The sequence below is a fragment of the Thamnophis elegans genome, chromosome Z (assembly GCF_009769535.1).
Source record: "Thamnophis elegans isolate rThaEle1 chromosome Z, rThaEle1.pri, whole genome shotgun sequence".
Lineage (NCBI taxonomy): Eukaryota > Metazoa > Chordata > Lepidosauria > Squamata > Colubridae > Thamnophis > Thamnophis elegans.
Genome location: NC_045558.1, coordinates 109,330,276 through 109,347,312, shown reverse-complemented (window position 1 = coordinate 109,347,312; position 17,037 = coordinate 109,330,276). Strand labels below are relative to the sequence as shown.

The 17,037-nt window shown below is 38.3% G+C and overlaps 2 protein-coding genes across 2 annotated transcripts; one reads left to right on the top strand and one right to left on the bottom strand.

Annotated features, from left to right (window-relative positions):
• Positions 1-311: 311 nt before the first annotated feature.
• On the top strand, positions 312-1,265 carry LOC116521308 (olfactory receptor 10A2-like). The gene has a single exon (XM_032235993.1). The coding sequence runs from the start codon at positions 312-314 to the stop codon at positions 1,263-1,265; it is 954 nt and encodes a 317-aa protein (XP_032091884.1).
• Positions 1,266-11,128: 9,863 nt separating this feature from the next.
• LOC116521307 (olfactory receptor 2D2-like) lies at positions 11,129-12,073 on the bottom strand. Its single transcript, XM_032235992.1, has one exon. The coding sequence runs from the start codon at positions 12,071-12,073 to the stop codon at positions 11,129-11,131; it is 945 nt and encodes a 314-aa protein (XP_032091883.1).
• Between the last annotated feature and the right edge of the window lie 4,964 nt (positions 12,074-17,037).

The following is a 17,037-nucleotide window of genomic DNA, read 5'->3' as shown; positions in this document are numbered from 1 at the left end:
TTCTACTGGACTCTTGTAACTCTTCTTAAGTTGATTTACACTGGATGTTGAATGAATGTTTCATCAGAATGAACACTTTAATTTGAGAAAACAGAAGTGGTCTTGTCATAACAATGATTTTTTTTTATTTGCATATAGTACATGCATGAGTAGTTTATCCGCTAATAAGCAGAAGTTGCCTTGATAGATAGATTTAGCCCAAGTCCCAATTTTTAATATTACTAAGCCTGAGTATGATTTCACCCATAACTGAATTGAATAAAATAAAATTTTAATTTATTAAATTAACATATAGTTGCTTTTTTTCTAGGATGCATATAAAGAAAGAAAATGTTCTACAAAACAACACATCACCAAACAAATTCATACTTTTGGGTCTTTCTGAAGAATACCATATACAAAGCATACTTTTCTCTATTCTTTTAGGAATCTACATCAATGCTTTGACTGGAAATCTTCTAATCATTCTCCTTACATTGGTTGACCAAACCCTGCAAACACCCATGTATTTTTTTCTAAGGAATCTATCCTTCCTTGAGGTATGTTTCACATCAGCTATTGTCCCCAAGATGCTTCACAATTTCTGCTCAGGAAATAAATCCATTTCTTTTATGGGTTGTGCTCTGCAGAATTATTTTGCATTGTTTTTGGGTGGAACAGAATGTTTCCTCTTGGCCTCAATGGCTTATGATCGTTATGTTGCCATTTGCAAGCCTCTGCACTACTCTGTCCTAATGGGGCAAAAAGTTTATACTAACTTAGTTGTAGCCTCTTGGTTGAGTGGATTTCTCATGTCTTTTAGCCATACAACTATGGTATTCACAATGCCTTTTTGCAATTCTAATATTATCAATCATTATTTTTGTGACATTCCTCCATTATTGAAATTGGCTTGTGGGAATACGTTTAGAATTGAAATAACTGATTTTGTAGTTGTGGTGATTTTTGCAACTTTTCCTTTTCTTCTGATTTTAATGTCTTACTCTGGAATCATTGCTGCCATTTCAAAGATCTCATCCTCTGAGGGCCGGAAAAAGACTTTCTCCACTTGCTCCTCACATCTCATGGTTGTGACCTTATTCTTTGGTTCTGCTTGTATTAAGTATATGAAACCCAATTCCACTTCTTCTCCAAATACAGACAAATACCTCTCCCTTTTTCATACAATCATTAGCCCTGCTTTAAACCCAGTCATATACAGTTTGAGGAATAAAGAAGTGAAAGGTGCCTTTATGAGACTCTGGGAAAGGACACCACTGGATTGACTTTTTACATGTATTGTACAATCTGAAGTAGCTGTGAGTTTGTATCATGTGAGTCCAAGAGTCATAACATTCTTTTAGAAAATTCCTGCAATGAAGAGGAATGAACAGTTCACTTAAATATAAAAGATCTCAAATTAGAAGTAATCATTATAGAAATAATGCCTAACGTTTTAGTTATCCTACTAATATAATTCAACTGTTTAATGTGAAAATTTGAAAATTACATAAAGAAATATGTAAACCTGCCAAATCTTATTCACTTTTGTAGATTGGATGTACAGAAACTGCCTTACTCCAGGAGTCTGAAAAGAACCTATACACTTTCATAAACATACCATGTTTCCCTGAAAATAAGACCCTGTCTTGTAGTATATTTCAATTCCTGAAATATGCACTTGGCCTTATTTTGGGGAAGCTCTTATTATTTTTGATGTGCAGGAGGTGGCGAGCGTGTGACCTCATGGCTGCTGCTGTATTGCAGTATTTTCAGGGAGGGCTTACTTTTGGGGAAGGGTTTATTTATTTTGCACTCAAAAGCCCAATTGGGCTTATTATCTGAGGAGGTCTTATTTTCAAGAAAACAGAGTAAAACAATCAAGTCAAATTTAGCTTGTGTCAAATTCAAATCCTGGTGACTCACCTGTTTAGGAACATATACAATTATTCCCTCATTTAGAAAAATACTGTAGAAAAATGGACATAACAAATAGCCTTTCCTTTAAATTCTTAACACAAACTTGGATCCTTTGTTATCTTATTTAACTTCCAAGAAATAATACTCCCTATATATTGCCAAACACGTTTTCCAGTAGAAGTTCTGCAGCATAATCAGGTAAAAAATTTACACAACTTCTAGCAAGGAGAAAATGAACTCAAATGTAATATACTTTAATATACTGTATATACAAGGAGACCACAGATATTTTATTAGTTATAATTCCAAATGGAAAATGTCATGGTTGACAAAAATGCATGTTAACGGGTATAATAAAAAAAGTTGTCAATCCAAACAACTTGGGTAAGTTAAAATTGGAGAATACACATAGGGCAAAAATAACAGTATATATCACAGTAGAAATCTAATAAAATATAAGCAGAAGTTGTTCTTTTACATAAAACATTACACGGCAAGGAAAATTTGGAAAATTGGGATATGGATTGTAGGAAGACTTTTTACACTAACTTTAAAAAAGAGATATTAACAGTAACCTTCAATGTTCAATATGGACTATAAATATTAAAACTGCAGTTTATGGTTGGGGGAACAATATAAGGGAAATGGCAAAAACAGCACTAAAAAATCCCTGATGCTTTATTAGTATTTTTTTCTACTTTGGCTTTGCATCTTTATTGTGGTGTAATTTTCTTAAAAATGTGTTAAAAGCTATCCCTCAAAGCAAGGATATTAGCTTTGATCACAATACACTGGGCTTTTAAAAAGGCTATAAAAAAACTTTGGAGGTCTTCTAGTCCAACACCTCTCCTTTTATATATGTATGTATTGTAATTTGTGCATGTATTTATAGTGTATTATGTTTTTAATTTTTGTGATGATCTTGAACCATTAATCAACAAACCAATTAATAAATATAAATAACTAGATTTGTAAGATATAATATTTTTAATATTATTCAATATTTACAATATCATAATGAGAAACGGGCAGCCTTAATATTACTAGATACAGAAAAGACCTTTGACAACTTAATTTGGGCTTTTATGTTCAAAGTATTGAAAGAAATTGACTTTAGAGAGAACTTTATTTGAGTCATACTTTGAATCAAAGTAGTCTACATGTCATAGAAACAATTGTCATTAATGGTAATTTAACTAATTCATGTGAAACTCAAAGGGTGCAAGACAATGATGCCCCTTGTCTCCTCTGCTGTTCATCTTGATAGTGGAAGTTTTGAATAGAGGTATTAGATGACAAAATAAGGGGTACAAACAAAAAAGAAGTTTATAAATTGAGGAAATTTGCTGGTGATCTGCTTATATTCCTGCAAGACCCAAAAATAATATAGAATATCTGATGAGGAAATTTATAGATTTTTTTTTAATAGATTTTATTAATATTTGTAGGCCGCCCTTTTCCCTGAGGGGACTGAGGGCGGCTCACATAAAATCGGGGAGGGGGAATACAGACGTTAACATATAGACATATAATAAAATAGTAAACAACATACATTCATCATTCGGGAGGGGCAACTATCCTTGTCCCCAGGCCTGACGGGCTAGCCAGTTCTTAAGGGCTGTGCGGAAGGCCTGGACGGTGGAGAGGGTACGAATCTCCACGGGGAGCTCATTCCAAAGGGTCGGGGCTACTACTGAGAAGGCCCTCCTCCTTGTAGTTGCCAGCCGACACTGGCTGGCCGATGGAATACGGAGGAGGCCTAATCTATGTGATCTTATTGGTCGCAGGGATGTAATTGGCAGAAGGCGGTCTCTCAAGTATCCAGATCCACTACCATGCAGGGCTTTATGGGTGACTAATAGCACCTTGAAGCGCATCCGGAGATCGACAGGTAGCCAGCGCAGCTCGCGGAGGATAGGTGTTATGCGGGTGAACCGAGGTGCACCCACAATCACTCGCGCGGCCGCGTTCTGTACTAGCTGAAGTCGCCGGATGCTCTTCAAGGGCAGCCCCATGTAGAGCACATTGCAGTATTCCAGCCTAGAGGTCACGAGGGCCCGGGTGACTGTTGTGAGAGCCTCCCGATTCAGGTAGGGTCGCAACTGGCGCACCAGGCGAACCTGGGCGAATGCCCCCCTGGTCACAGCCGTTAAGTGGTGGTCAAATGATAGCTGTGGGTCCAGGAGGACTCCCAAGTTGCGAACCCTCTCTGAGGGGTATAAAATTTGACCCCCCAGCCTGAGTGATGGAATATTGATCGAATCTTTGGGAGGGAAGCACAACAGCCACTCGGTCTTTTCTGGGTTGAGCACAAGCTTGTTAACCCTCATCCAGTCCATAACGGCTTCAAGGCCTCGGTTCATCACGTCTGCCGCTTCATTGAGTTGGCACGGGGCGGACAGATACAGTTGAGTATCGTCCGCATATTGATGGTATCTGATCCCGTGCCTGCGGATGATCTCTCCCAGCGGTTTCATGTAGATGTTAAATAGTAGGGGGGATAAGACCGAGCCCTGAGGCACCCCATAAGTTAGGGGCCTAGGGGACGATCTATGCCTCCCCACTAACACCGACTGCGACCTGTCCGAGAGGTAGGAGGAGAACCACCGCAACACGGTGCCTCCCACTCCCACCTCCCGCAGTCGTCGCAGAAGGATACCATGGTCGATGGTATCGAAAGCCGCTGAGAGGTCAAGGAGGACCAGGATGGAGGAGTATCCTCCATCTCTGGCTCTCCAGAGATCATCGGTCAATGCGACCAAAGCGGTTTCCGTGCTGTAACCGGGTCTGAAGCCTGACTGGAAGGGGTCGAGATAGTTAGCTTCATCCAAGGACCGTTGGAGCTGAAAGGCCACCACCTTCTCAACAACCTTCCCAAGAAAGGGAAGGTTGGAGACTGGGCGATAGTTATTAAGAACAGCTGGATCCAAAGATGGCTTTTTTAGGAGGGGTCTCACCACCGCCGCTTTCAGTGCGGCGGGGAAGTTCCCCTCCCGAAGAGAGGCGGTCACAACCGCCTGGATCCAGCCTCGTGTCACCTCACTGCTGTTAGTAACCAGCCATGAGGGACACGGGTCCAGTACGCAGGTGGAGGCACTTACAGCCCTCATGGCCTTGTCCACATCCCCGGGGGTAACATCTTGAAACTCAACCCAGAGATGTTCTACCTGATCCTCTTGTGCCTCGGCTGGAACTGCGGGGATGGAGTCCAAGTCCGACCGAAACCGAGCAATTTTGTCCGCTAAGAATTGGGCATAATCCTCAGCTCTGCCCTGCAGGGGTTCCCCCGCTTCCCTTTTATTTAATAGGGAGCGGGTTATCTTAAACAGGGCGGCTGGGCGGGACTCAGCGGACGCAACCAAGGTGGCTATGTGAGATCTTTTCGCTGCCCTAAGTGCCCTGGTGTACTCCTTGGTGCAGGTGGTTACCATTGCTCGGTTCGATTCGGACTTATCGGACCTCCATCGGTGCTCTAGGCATCTCCTCCGGCGCTTCATCTCCCGGAGTTCCTCGGTGAACCAAGGGGGTCTCCGGGATCCGCCGCCTCGGAGGGGCCGTAGTGGCGCAATCCGGTCGAGGGCCTCCGATGCTGCTGAGTGCCAGGCAGCAACCAGAGTCTCTACCGGACTGTGGGCGAAAGTATCGGGAATAACCCCAAGCTCTGTCTGGAACCTTAACGGTTCCATAAGTCGCCTGGGGCGGAACCACCTGGTCGGTTCCTCCTCCCTACAGTGGGGGTTTGGTCTCCGGAAGTCGAGCCTCAGTAGGTAATGGTCTGACCACGACAGGGGTATGATGTCGTTACCCCTCAGACCAAGATCACAAATCCACTGCTCCGAGAGGAATACGAGGTCGAGCATGTGACCCGCCGAATGAGTTGGGCCCCGAATTACTTGGGTCAAGCCCATGGCTGTCATGGAAGCCATGAACTCCTGCGCCCCATCAGAGTTTTCACCGAGCGAAGGCAAATTAAAGTCCCCTAGTACCATCAACCTAGGGAACTCAATTGCCAGCTCGGCTACCGACTCGAGGAGCGAGGGGAGGGCTGCTGCAACGCTGTTGGGAGGCAGGTACGTTAACAGCAGACCCACTTGACCCTTGAGGTCCAACTTTATCAGCAGGGACTCACACCCGATGAGCTCCGGAGCAGGGACCCTACGAGGAACTAACGACTCCCGGATTACAACGGCCACACCCCCACCCCTTCCCTGGGCTCTCGGCTGGTGCAGCACCTGAAATCCTTCTGGGCACAGCTCTACAAGGGGAACTCCTCCCTCTGGGCCCAGCCAGGTCTCAGTAATACATGCCAGGTCTGCCCTCTCGTCTAAAATTAAGTCCCGGACGAGAGGAGCTTTATGTACCACAGACCTGGCATTTAGCGACAGCAGCCTGAGTCCAGGGTCCTGACTACTTGCGCCATCTGGTCTCGGAGTGGGACTCATAGGGCCGGAAGGAGGGATCTCTGTGATGTAGCGAACCCTCCTTCCCCGGTAATGGCCAGCCCTAAAGTCCCCGCCATATCTGCCCCTCCCTGTTACGACCGTAATACCCCGACCCTCTCCCGTGTCTCTGGTCCCCTCAACCACCCCCATGGCCCCCGCATCTCCCGGCAGGTCCTCCGAATCATACATACCCATGCACTCCCCCAAACAGTCCCCACGTAAAAGTTAAAAAACACAAAAATTTACAACAATATGATAGTAAAAGTGGGCCATTCATTCAATCACAACCAATCTCGTACACTCCTCATACTATTTAAAAAATTGCGCAATTAGATGTGTGACAATATGAAAAGGGGGGGGGAGAGGTACTCCGTTTCTCTCCCCTCCTATGTCCTGGGGAAACGTCCTTGGCCGCCCGATCAGAAATGGATGATATACAAGGCGGCCGTCTGCAGGCAGGGCAAGATGTAAAAAGTAGAAAGTCCAGTGATTCATAGATGGCAGTTTTAACGATGGCAGTCTTAACGATGAGTAAGTGCCCCAATCCAGGGGGCCAAGGTTTGGGACTAGCCTGAGCCACTTTAGCAGAGGAGGAGGGAAGTGCTGATGTTTTTGGAGCCCAGTCTCTGCCACCATAGTCGCCATCCCCCATTACTCTCACACCAACTCAGCCACAATCCTACTCCCCTAGTGGCTAGAGCGGGAGGCAAAGGACAATGTCCGGAGAAGGCCGCAGTGACACAGGGCTCAGTTCAGGGGGTTTAGAGGGTCGTCCTCTTCCCCACCCTAGCAAGCACACCAGTCAGTCGAAACGGCCAGGTCTTTTCTAAAGCCGTAGGGGCAGATAGCGAATAGCAAGGTGAGCAAGATAGAACCAAGGGGGGGGGGCGCCTGAGGCGGCAGTAAGCACAGCCAAAGCTTAAGGTCTCAATAAGCTTCCAACGCTTCCTTCTTTAAGGAGAAGTTGATTAAAATTAAAACCCTCCAGGCTCACCAGTCACTAGGGCTCGTCAGGGCTCACCAGTCCTTCAGCGCGAACAAGTTCAAGCAGGCTGGCTAGGGAAGAGGCGTCCGAGATGTAAAAGTACTGCGGATCAGCTGTTTGAAGTCGCCATCTTCCCTCCACGCTTTCCTTCCAGTTTCAACTACTGCCGCTCTGCTGCTCAGGAGACGGCTGCCAAGATGCACAACGAAGCCTTATCTCATCAGGGGGCTCACTAGGTCGGACGGGCAGCACCAGGAACATCCAAGCATGCAGGATGGTAAAGAGAGAAAAAAAACGCTGACCGTCAGCGTCAGCGTTGCCGTCCTTAAATGAGTTTGGGCTTTTAGCTGATTTTAAAATAAACAAACAAAAAATAACAATGCTGATCAAGAATAAGTCACCTCAGGACAGTGACATATTGACTAAAATGGGTTTTAGGGTTAAGAAAAAGGTGAAATGTGCAGAGGTTATGTTGACAAATACAAATATAAAACTATTTGACAATAATGTTTCCCTGTTTGGAGGGATATTAAACAGGACTTAGAAAGATGGGACAAGCCACATCTATCACTATTGAGTAGAATATCTATAAGTAAGATGAATATTTTACTAAAGATTTTTTTTAATTCTAGACACTACCAATAATTGGTACCAATAATTCATTCAAACAATGGCAGAGAGATATTTCTAAGTTTAATATGACAAAGGAAAAAAAAAACAAGAATTAGATACAAACTTCTGCAAGATGCTAATGAAAGAAGGGGGTTGAGTTTACCAGACCAGAAATTGTATGTTGATGCATGCTGTCTGGCCTGGTTGAAAGGGTGGGTGAAATTCCAGAAAAAAGAGGCTACTTGAATTAGAGGGTCACAAATTAAGATTTGGGTGGCCGGGCATTTATGATATGATAAAGTTAAAGTTATGTTGATTTTAATCATTACTTTTCTAGACGTGACATACTAAGAGTTTGGAATAAATATAAAACAAAGTTCTCTATGAAGTTGTCTTTTTGGGTGTCCCCCCAGGAAGCTTTTTTTAAAGAAAAGAAATGGTGATGACCATTTAGAAAAGACTGGTGGACATATGTAAAATATTATCTTTCAACTGTGGTGACCCTACACTAAAGCCAAGGGAAGAACTTGAATCAGAAGGTTATATTTGCCATTGGTTTACATATCAACAATTGAAAGACTTATTTAAATTAGATGAAAAGATTTAGGCGTTTGACTTTGCTAAAAATGAATTGGAAATCTTACTGTATGGTAATGATTAACATATTGCTAAGATTTATGAAATGTTATTGAAATTAAATTTGGAACGTGAACATGTAAAACATTGTATGATTCAGTGGGCAAGGGATTTGGAGAAAAATGTGATGCTTGAACAATGGGAAAATATGTGGATGAAAGGTTTAAAATTTACACTAAACAGCTCAGTGGCTAAGATGCTGAGCTTGCTCATCAGAAAGGTGAATCCCTAGTCCCGCATAACAGAGTGAGCTCCCATTACTTGTCCCAGCATCTGCCAACTTAGCAGTTTGAAAGCACGTAAAAATGCAAGTAGAAAAATAGGGATCATCTTGGTAGGAAGGTAACAGTGCTCCGTGCACCTTCAGCATTTAATCACACTGGCCACATGACCACGGAGATATCTTCAGACAATGCTGGCTCTTTGGCTTTGAAACAGAGATGAGCTGCCCCCTAGAGTCGGGAATGACTAGCACATATGTGCAAGGAGAACCTTTACCTTTATAATTTGAAAGAAATTTTTATAAGATGATTTATTGCTGGTATTTAACACTACATAAGTTATCTAGAATATATAAAAGTTTCTTTTCTTGACTTCACATTAAATCCAACTCATCATTGCTTTTGTGTCTTTATCTACTTTCTTGAAATTTTGCCTATGTTACCTTACTGCATTCAGTTTATTGTATTATTTTATTTTCCACAATGAAGAATTCTAACTTTCCATGATTACTTTCCTCAACATTTCCCATATTTACACTTCTACAATTAAGTATTCTCAATTGTTAATGTTAAAGGATAACTGATTTTCTTAAGGCTTTAAGGAGGGATGATATCAATTTTGACTAAAGCTGCTGTAATTAAAATCATAGGGCATTTCTTTAATCATTTTGTTTTCTCTACTTTTACCTGCATTGTTTCCTAAACCTTTTTTCTTTTTTCTTCTTTCCACTTTTGTTGTTTTATATATTTCTTTTTTCAACTAAAACATTCAATATAAAATGGGGCAGCCCTTGAAGAGCATTCGGAGACTTCAGCTTGTCCAGAATGCAGCTGTGCGAGCGATTGTGGGTGCACCTCGGTTCACCCACATTACACCTATCCTCCGCGAGCTGCACTGGCTGCCTATTGGTCTTCGGATACGCTTCAAGGCGCTAGTCATCACTTATAAAGCCCTTCATGGTATTGGACCTGGGTACTTGAGAGACCGCCTGCTGCTGATCACCTCCAATAGACCGATTAGATCCCACAGATTAGGCCTCCTCCGAATTCCATCCGCCGGCCAATGCCGTCTGGCAACCACCCGGAGGAGGGCCTTCTCTGTGGCTGCTCTGGCCCTTTGGAATGAGCTCCCCGTGGAGATTTGAACCCTCACCACCCTCCAGGCCTTCCGCAAAGCCCTTAAAACCTGGCTATTCCGACAGGCCTGGGGCTAATGAGTCTTGTCCCCCCCTCGAATGGTATGGTTGTTGTGTGCTTTTAAACTATGGTATTGTTTTGTCTGTCTTTTTATTTCTTATTTGTACCCTTCCCCTTTGACTTGGGTTGTGAGCCGCCCTGAGTCCCCTTCGGGGAAAAGGGCGGCATAGAAATATAATAAATTCAATTCAATTCAATTCAATATATATATGAAATAATACTTCTCATTAAATTTTTATTTGTCATCAGAAAGCTATTTGCTTTTCATTTCTTGTATTTTTGTAGCACAATAAACTTTTTGCATAGGTCTTCCTCTTGCATATGTTAATTAGATTGAATATTATATACAAAAAAGGAAAAAAATATCAATAATTATCAAATTTCATTGTGCAAGGACTCTTCCTTGGCTCCTACTAGAATTCTTGTACCATCCAAATTTATCTTTGATTTTAAATGCATAATTAAAATATAGACATATAGAATGGCAGCTGGGATGCTATGAATGATATCACTATATGAGGTAATACACTTAAAAATCCCTTTTTACAACCCTATAATCCCTTATTTCAGGGTAGATAACTGGATGAGCATTTACTGGCCAGATGCCCTTCCTGACACCATGCAGAGTTCACAGCCGATATTTTTTCTTTGTGCTCCAGGAGAGAAATATCTGCTGCCACTTAGGATTGAACTCTCAAACTTCTGAGTGGGAGATGAGTTCACCATTAGGCCAACATGTCACTATAATATGAGTTTACAGACTATAACCCACTCTATATTTTTTATATAAAATTATTCCTGTAGACACTACAGGTGTTCTAACAAAACCAAGTAATTTAAGTACTGGAAATATGATCACTGACTCGTGGGGAGGGAAAACAAAGAAAAAGAAAAGAAATCAAAGATCTTGGGAGGAAAGAACAAGGCAGGAATTGGAACTTTCTGATATCTCCAAGTCACACTGTTTTGTGAACTGTCACATATTTTTATTCAAACTATTTTAGAAAAGTATCTACAATATTTTCTTCTGAAAGAGAAAGTCCCAGACTTATATTGTTTATTAGTTTTATATCAAAAATGGTTCTGAGGCATCCTAGAGAAATACAGATTCCTCTAGGTATCCGCATTTCATACTGTCAATCAATACCTCCAACTTTATACATTAATTTCTTCAGGGCCTGAGTCACCTCTTTATTTCGCAAACTATATATGAGAGGGTTGAGTGCTGGAGTAATGATGATATAAAACACAGATGCCATTTTCACATATTCCTTTGAAGTGCTGGATTTTGACTGCATATATATTGAAAGGACTGATCCAAAAAAAAGTGTAACTACTGTCATGTGAGAAGAGCATGTGGAGATGGCTTTATGCGAGAGAGAACCTTTGCCAAAGATGGAGTACAGAATGCGAGTGTATGACATAAGAATTAATAGAAGTGGCAAGACCAAAGTAAATAGACATGAAACAGACATGCACATTTTGGCTTGATATGCATCTCCATGAGCTATTTTCACTAAGGCAGGCATTTCACAGAGAAAATGATCAATCTTATTGTGGATACCAAAGGATAAGTTCAAAGTAAATGCAGTATTTATGGCAGAAAAAAATAAACCTCCCACCCAAGAAACAGTTGCCATTGAAATACAGACCTTTTTGGTTATTGTGAGGCTATAGTGTAATGGAAGGCAAATGGCAACATAACGATCATATGACATCACACTAAGAAGAAAACATTCTGTAATTCCAAATGAAAGGAAGAAGTAGAGTTGTATACCACAGCGGATGAGAGGAATGATCCTTTCCTCAGACAGGAGATGAGACAGCATTTGGGGCACCACAGTTGAAGTATAACAAGCCTCCAAGACAGAGAAGTTGGAGAGGAAGAAATACATAGGGCTGTGAAGGTGAGAATCTACTATGACCAGAAGTACAAGGAGCAAGTTGCCAATCATGGCCATCATGTAAATAATGACAAATGTCACAAAAAGTGCAATGTTTGTCTCCCAGTAATTTGAGATCCCCATTAATATAAACTCTCTAGGCCAAGAAGTCTGATTGCCATCTCTCAAGTTGTCCATTACACCTGATAAAATAAAAGAAATCACCATTGGTAATACTAGCTGCAATTTAATAGACTATAACTTTTATGGATCTCAAACAATCTTGCAATCTTTAAATTAAGATTAAACACAGAGTTCATTTTTAGGCATTGGCTCAAAGATAATCTTCTCTCAAATGAAATCGCCAGAATCTCTCAGTTTTCAGAAAAAGGTCTGTTCACTGTGATTACATTTTCTGAAGTATTACTACTATTCATAAAAAAAAAACAGTTTGATATTTAGGCTTATGGAATAATTCATTAGAAGACTTCTGGCTATTTTTTAAATTATTTTATAAATATTAATGACATATAGTGCTTTTATAATTAACTTTTTATAGTTTCATATTTGATGCTGTATTGGTGTCACTTGGGCTTTATTTTGTTTTTATTTTTAAGGAATATTTTAACACCATCCATAGACATTATCAATAATGGCAAACATAGAAGAAATCAGGATCTTGTTGCCATTTTCATAAAAACATTATTGTTAATTATTTATTAATATTTAACATAAATCTTATTCAAAGTCAACTTAGAAATTAGCTCAAGGGAGAATCCAGTGGAATACATGTTTCAATAAACAATCACTTCTGTAATTAAACTTGAAGATTTAGTCATACCACTAACAGTAATTGAAGAAAGAAATAACTCTGCAATTAATTATAAAAAGTGCTAGAGCCTTTTATTAACTGTGTATGTTCATACATATTTCAACCTACTGATGTTGTGATAAGAGTTTTATCATATAATATTGATTAATAATAAATATTTTCATGTCATCCAGAATCATTTTTGTAAAATAGACAGCCATACAAATTGATAAATAAATAAATAAATAAAAAATATTGTGTGTAAATGTTAAATGTCCAAAGAAATCCAAAGCAGAAAGTCAGAATAAAGCATTTTTTAAAGATGAACTTAAAACAGAAAGCCAAGGAGACCAAGGAGATCAAATTTTATTTAGAATTCCTATCATGTTTTTCAAAAATACAATTGTAACCATTCAGCTTGGTGAAAATAAATATTTCTATATTGCTGAAATATCATCTTCATTTCAAAAGGCACTTGTTTGTTCTTCAAAATAAGTCTATTCCAAAGAATAAAAGGGAAAACAAGAAGGCAATTCAAGAGAGGCAAAATGATTTTGAAATTAATTAATGACTTTATATTAAGAGAAGGAACTAACCAGAGATAAAGCGAAGCTGATATTCTTTTAGTTATTTCTTTAGTGCATGGCGTATCATACATGGACTAGAAAAATATACATATTCTTTTAGTAATAAACAAGGATAAATAAATTAAGTTGCATGAACATTTTCAACACACTGTATTCTAAAATAGCTAAGGTAAATCATTCTCCTTCAACAGATCATTTCAGGGGAAAAAAAGAAATTTGGAAATTGAGATAAATGCTGGAATAAGGAATAAAATTCTTGTTAAAAAGAAAATATTAGGTCAAGTGATGCCTATGTCAGAGTTGTTAATGAATTCAAATGTGAAATTTCAAAAATGCCTTAAGATGTATCTAAAATACATCAAAATTACATCAGATAATTCTTTGTTACACCGAGATGGAAAAAGGCCAATTTTGTACTATTAATTTTTTTAAAGGGATCCAAGAAATACTTAAGAAAATGCAAACCAATATAGGTTTCAAATAATTTTGTAGAAATTGTTATGAAAAACAAATGTACCTGATATTCTGGAAGAATATATTGGGGAAAAAAATAAGCATGACTCTTATAAAAGTTATCTCACTGATATTTAGAGATCTTTGAGCATTTTAAGAAATATTCAGTAGGAATTGACTTGATAGATATTAATTACCTCTGCTACCTCACAGGGCAATATCTGATTTATGGAAAAGGATTAAAGTTAGTAAAAAAAAAACCTGGAGATTTGCAACTTTTAGAAGCAAAGTCAAGTTGCTTGATTCTGTATTTTACTTTCCCAGCCTTCTACTAGATTGTGAAAAGGGAGAACAAGAAAGAGATGAAACTGCATGTCACAACATGCAGTTTGTAGAACTAGATATTTTCAACATGCACATTTGTAGAACTAGATATTTTCCCTGTAACCCCTCATATTTACATTTGACACTTTTAAAGACCATAGTATGTAAACAGTTTTCTCCCAGTTTCTCTGCAATGCAAATGAACAATATTTTTGGCTCTGTTGTTACCATCTATCACGATTTAAAATCTAGTGCTCCCTGACTTTTAACCTTTGAAGTATCTATGAATATTCCCTTGTTTTATAGATTAAATGTTAATTGATTTTATAGACTTCCCATGTTTTCACAATTGGCTATTGAATAATAACTTCAGCTGATAATGTTCTGCTCAACTTTCTTAATGTTACATAGTAATCATGTAATAAGAATTAATTCTTTTGTGGATGGGTGAAGCAGAAAAGAAAAAAAATGAATAATAGTGTTTATAATGGATGGTAATAAACAACAGAATTCCCTAAAGATTTTTTTTTGGTTGGTACTTTTTCTTTTTTTTCCCTTTCTCTTGATTATCAGATATTTTTGACAGGAACAAGTAGAGAGCTGACTAACTTGTTCTAATGATATGATATATAGAAAGTTTGAAACAACAAAAAAAATATCTGTATTTCAGAAGTTCATCAGTCTAGGGAAAGTAGCATCAAACTAGTACATGCCATTTAATAAAACCAAAAAGATTTTTTCTCTCTCTCTCCCTCCCTCCCTCCCTCCCTCCCCCCCCTCTCTGTGTGTAAATTATAGTTGAAGTAGGAAAGAGAAAATGTGAAAACTAGAAAAAAGAATTAGCTTATAAAGGGCTTAGGGTCAATGTAGAGCTGTTAATGACACACACAATGCATGATAGTGGGTAGAATATAGAATGCAACTTCAGTATGGCACTCTTGAATGAAGTAATCTTGCTGAAGCTGAAATATTTAGGACACATAATGCAATAATTGATCATTGTTAGAAGATCCTAGAAAATAACAGGTAAAATAGCTAGATGCTATAGTTCACAGCTCAAGCTTGAGCTAATAAGAATTATTTAAAAACTATTCCTGGCAGAAAAACTTGATAAAATTTTATCCATTGTGTCTTGAATAGTTACTAGTGACTAAATGACTGAATCGAAGTCTTACTAATTTTTGTAATCTTTGTATCATTTTGCAAATTGTCCAGAGTCACTTTATGGTAAGTTGAGTTGTGTATATATTTAATAAATAAATAAAAGCAATAACACCTTTTAGTTGGTATTCTTGAAAAAAGGAATTGAGAGAATCTCTTCTTATCTCTTAAATTCTAAAAAAACAATAAATAGATCTTTCCTTCCTTCCTTCCCTCCCTCCTTCCCTTCCTTCCTTTTTGGAACAAGCTTCTACCAACTTGGTGGGTATTAATATTGCACTGCAGTGATAATTAACAGCTATAGTATCATTTGTCATTACTCTACTTACAATATGATCACAGTAAAGGAAAAAAATCCTTCAACAACATTATATATTCCAAGTAACTGATTCTTTTATTAATTTCTACAATTAAAAATACACATTATTCATGGTAAAATAATAATTCTTATACATTTCAGTTCTTTGACAATATTATTTTTTTTAAAAATGGATTATTCTATCCTGACTTTTTTCCTCTTTCCTCCCCACAGAAATATATTAAAAATGAAGAATACCATGAAGAAACTGTTGATCTTCCATGTTTCAGCAAGAGTAACAGCCAGCCTGCAGAATAATGTAGTCTACAGTACAAATAACTGAGAAATGTAGGATTTTTTATATGAAAGCATGAATCTTTTCTGAGATGTGCTGAACACATTAGTAATACATATAGGAATAGAATCAGTTCTCATGAGACAAATAAGTCTTCTATGATTTTCATTTTAGTTTGAAATTATGGTGGTGAAGCTCAATCCTTTGGGATCTTGATGGGATTGTCTATTGCATTGAATAAGAAAGATAGAATAAGTGTTTATCAGTTAAAATTATTATTTATGATTTCATGAAATACTTCATACCTACAAAGACCCTTCCTGCATTTGATCTACATCTGATTTCAGAATAGGAGAATAGGGCATGCAGTTAAAAAAATTACATATAACTCCAAACTCTAAGTGAATATATGTGTCAACACACAGAGGCCACATTGTAATCTTAGACTTTCAAAATATGAAATGTGTCAATTGTTTTTCATTTGTTTCTTTTGTTCTTTATTTAAAGAATAGTTGGAGATAACCTCCTTCCCACCCAAAATTCTGAAGATAAAGAAATTAATTTCAGGTGTATACAAATATATTCTGATTTTCGGAAGTGCTGTTCTGCTAGCAATGCTGGAAAAATAAATCTCTGTGGAAAATTCCCATATACTTTATATCATGTTTGCCTAAAATGGAATCATTTGAAATAAATCTTTTTGCTAATCTTCTGAAAAGGTATATGCATATCTATAGCATTAAGTGAGAATCTTGCAATTTTCCCTTCAACATAAGGCTATTCATAATAAAACTATAAAATGGAAGTTAATATATCCAGAATACTTCAGCCAATATTTAGCTATAGGATTTTGGAGTTCAGTTGTTGTTGTTGTTGTTGTTGTTGTTGTTTTTTGCAGTGTTCTAAGACATTTTCCCCATAATTTATATTTGACTTTAAAAAATAGAAGATTTAGACATAAATTAAATCTGAATCTGAAAGAGGACTGGTGTGTGTCTTAAAAGGGATTGTCCCTAGTTCTATGAAAAATCAAGGCAGGAAAGCAAGGAAGTGATTTCAAACTTTCTCTTTGACATCATCTCTTTGAAGTAATCAAGACAGCATAACAAAATTATGAGTATCAATTCTACTTGTATTGTAAAATTATAGTAACAGCATTTTGTGGGAGTCAGCATCCTAGCAGATACTGAAGACAATATTGTTAATGCTAAATGGGACACAAAAAAAGTTCAA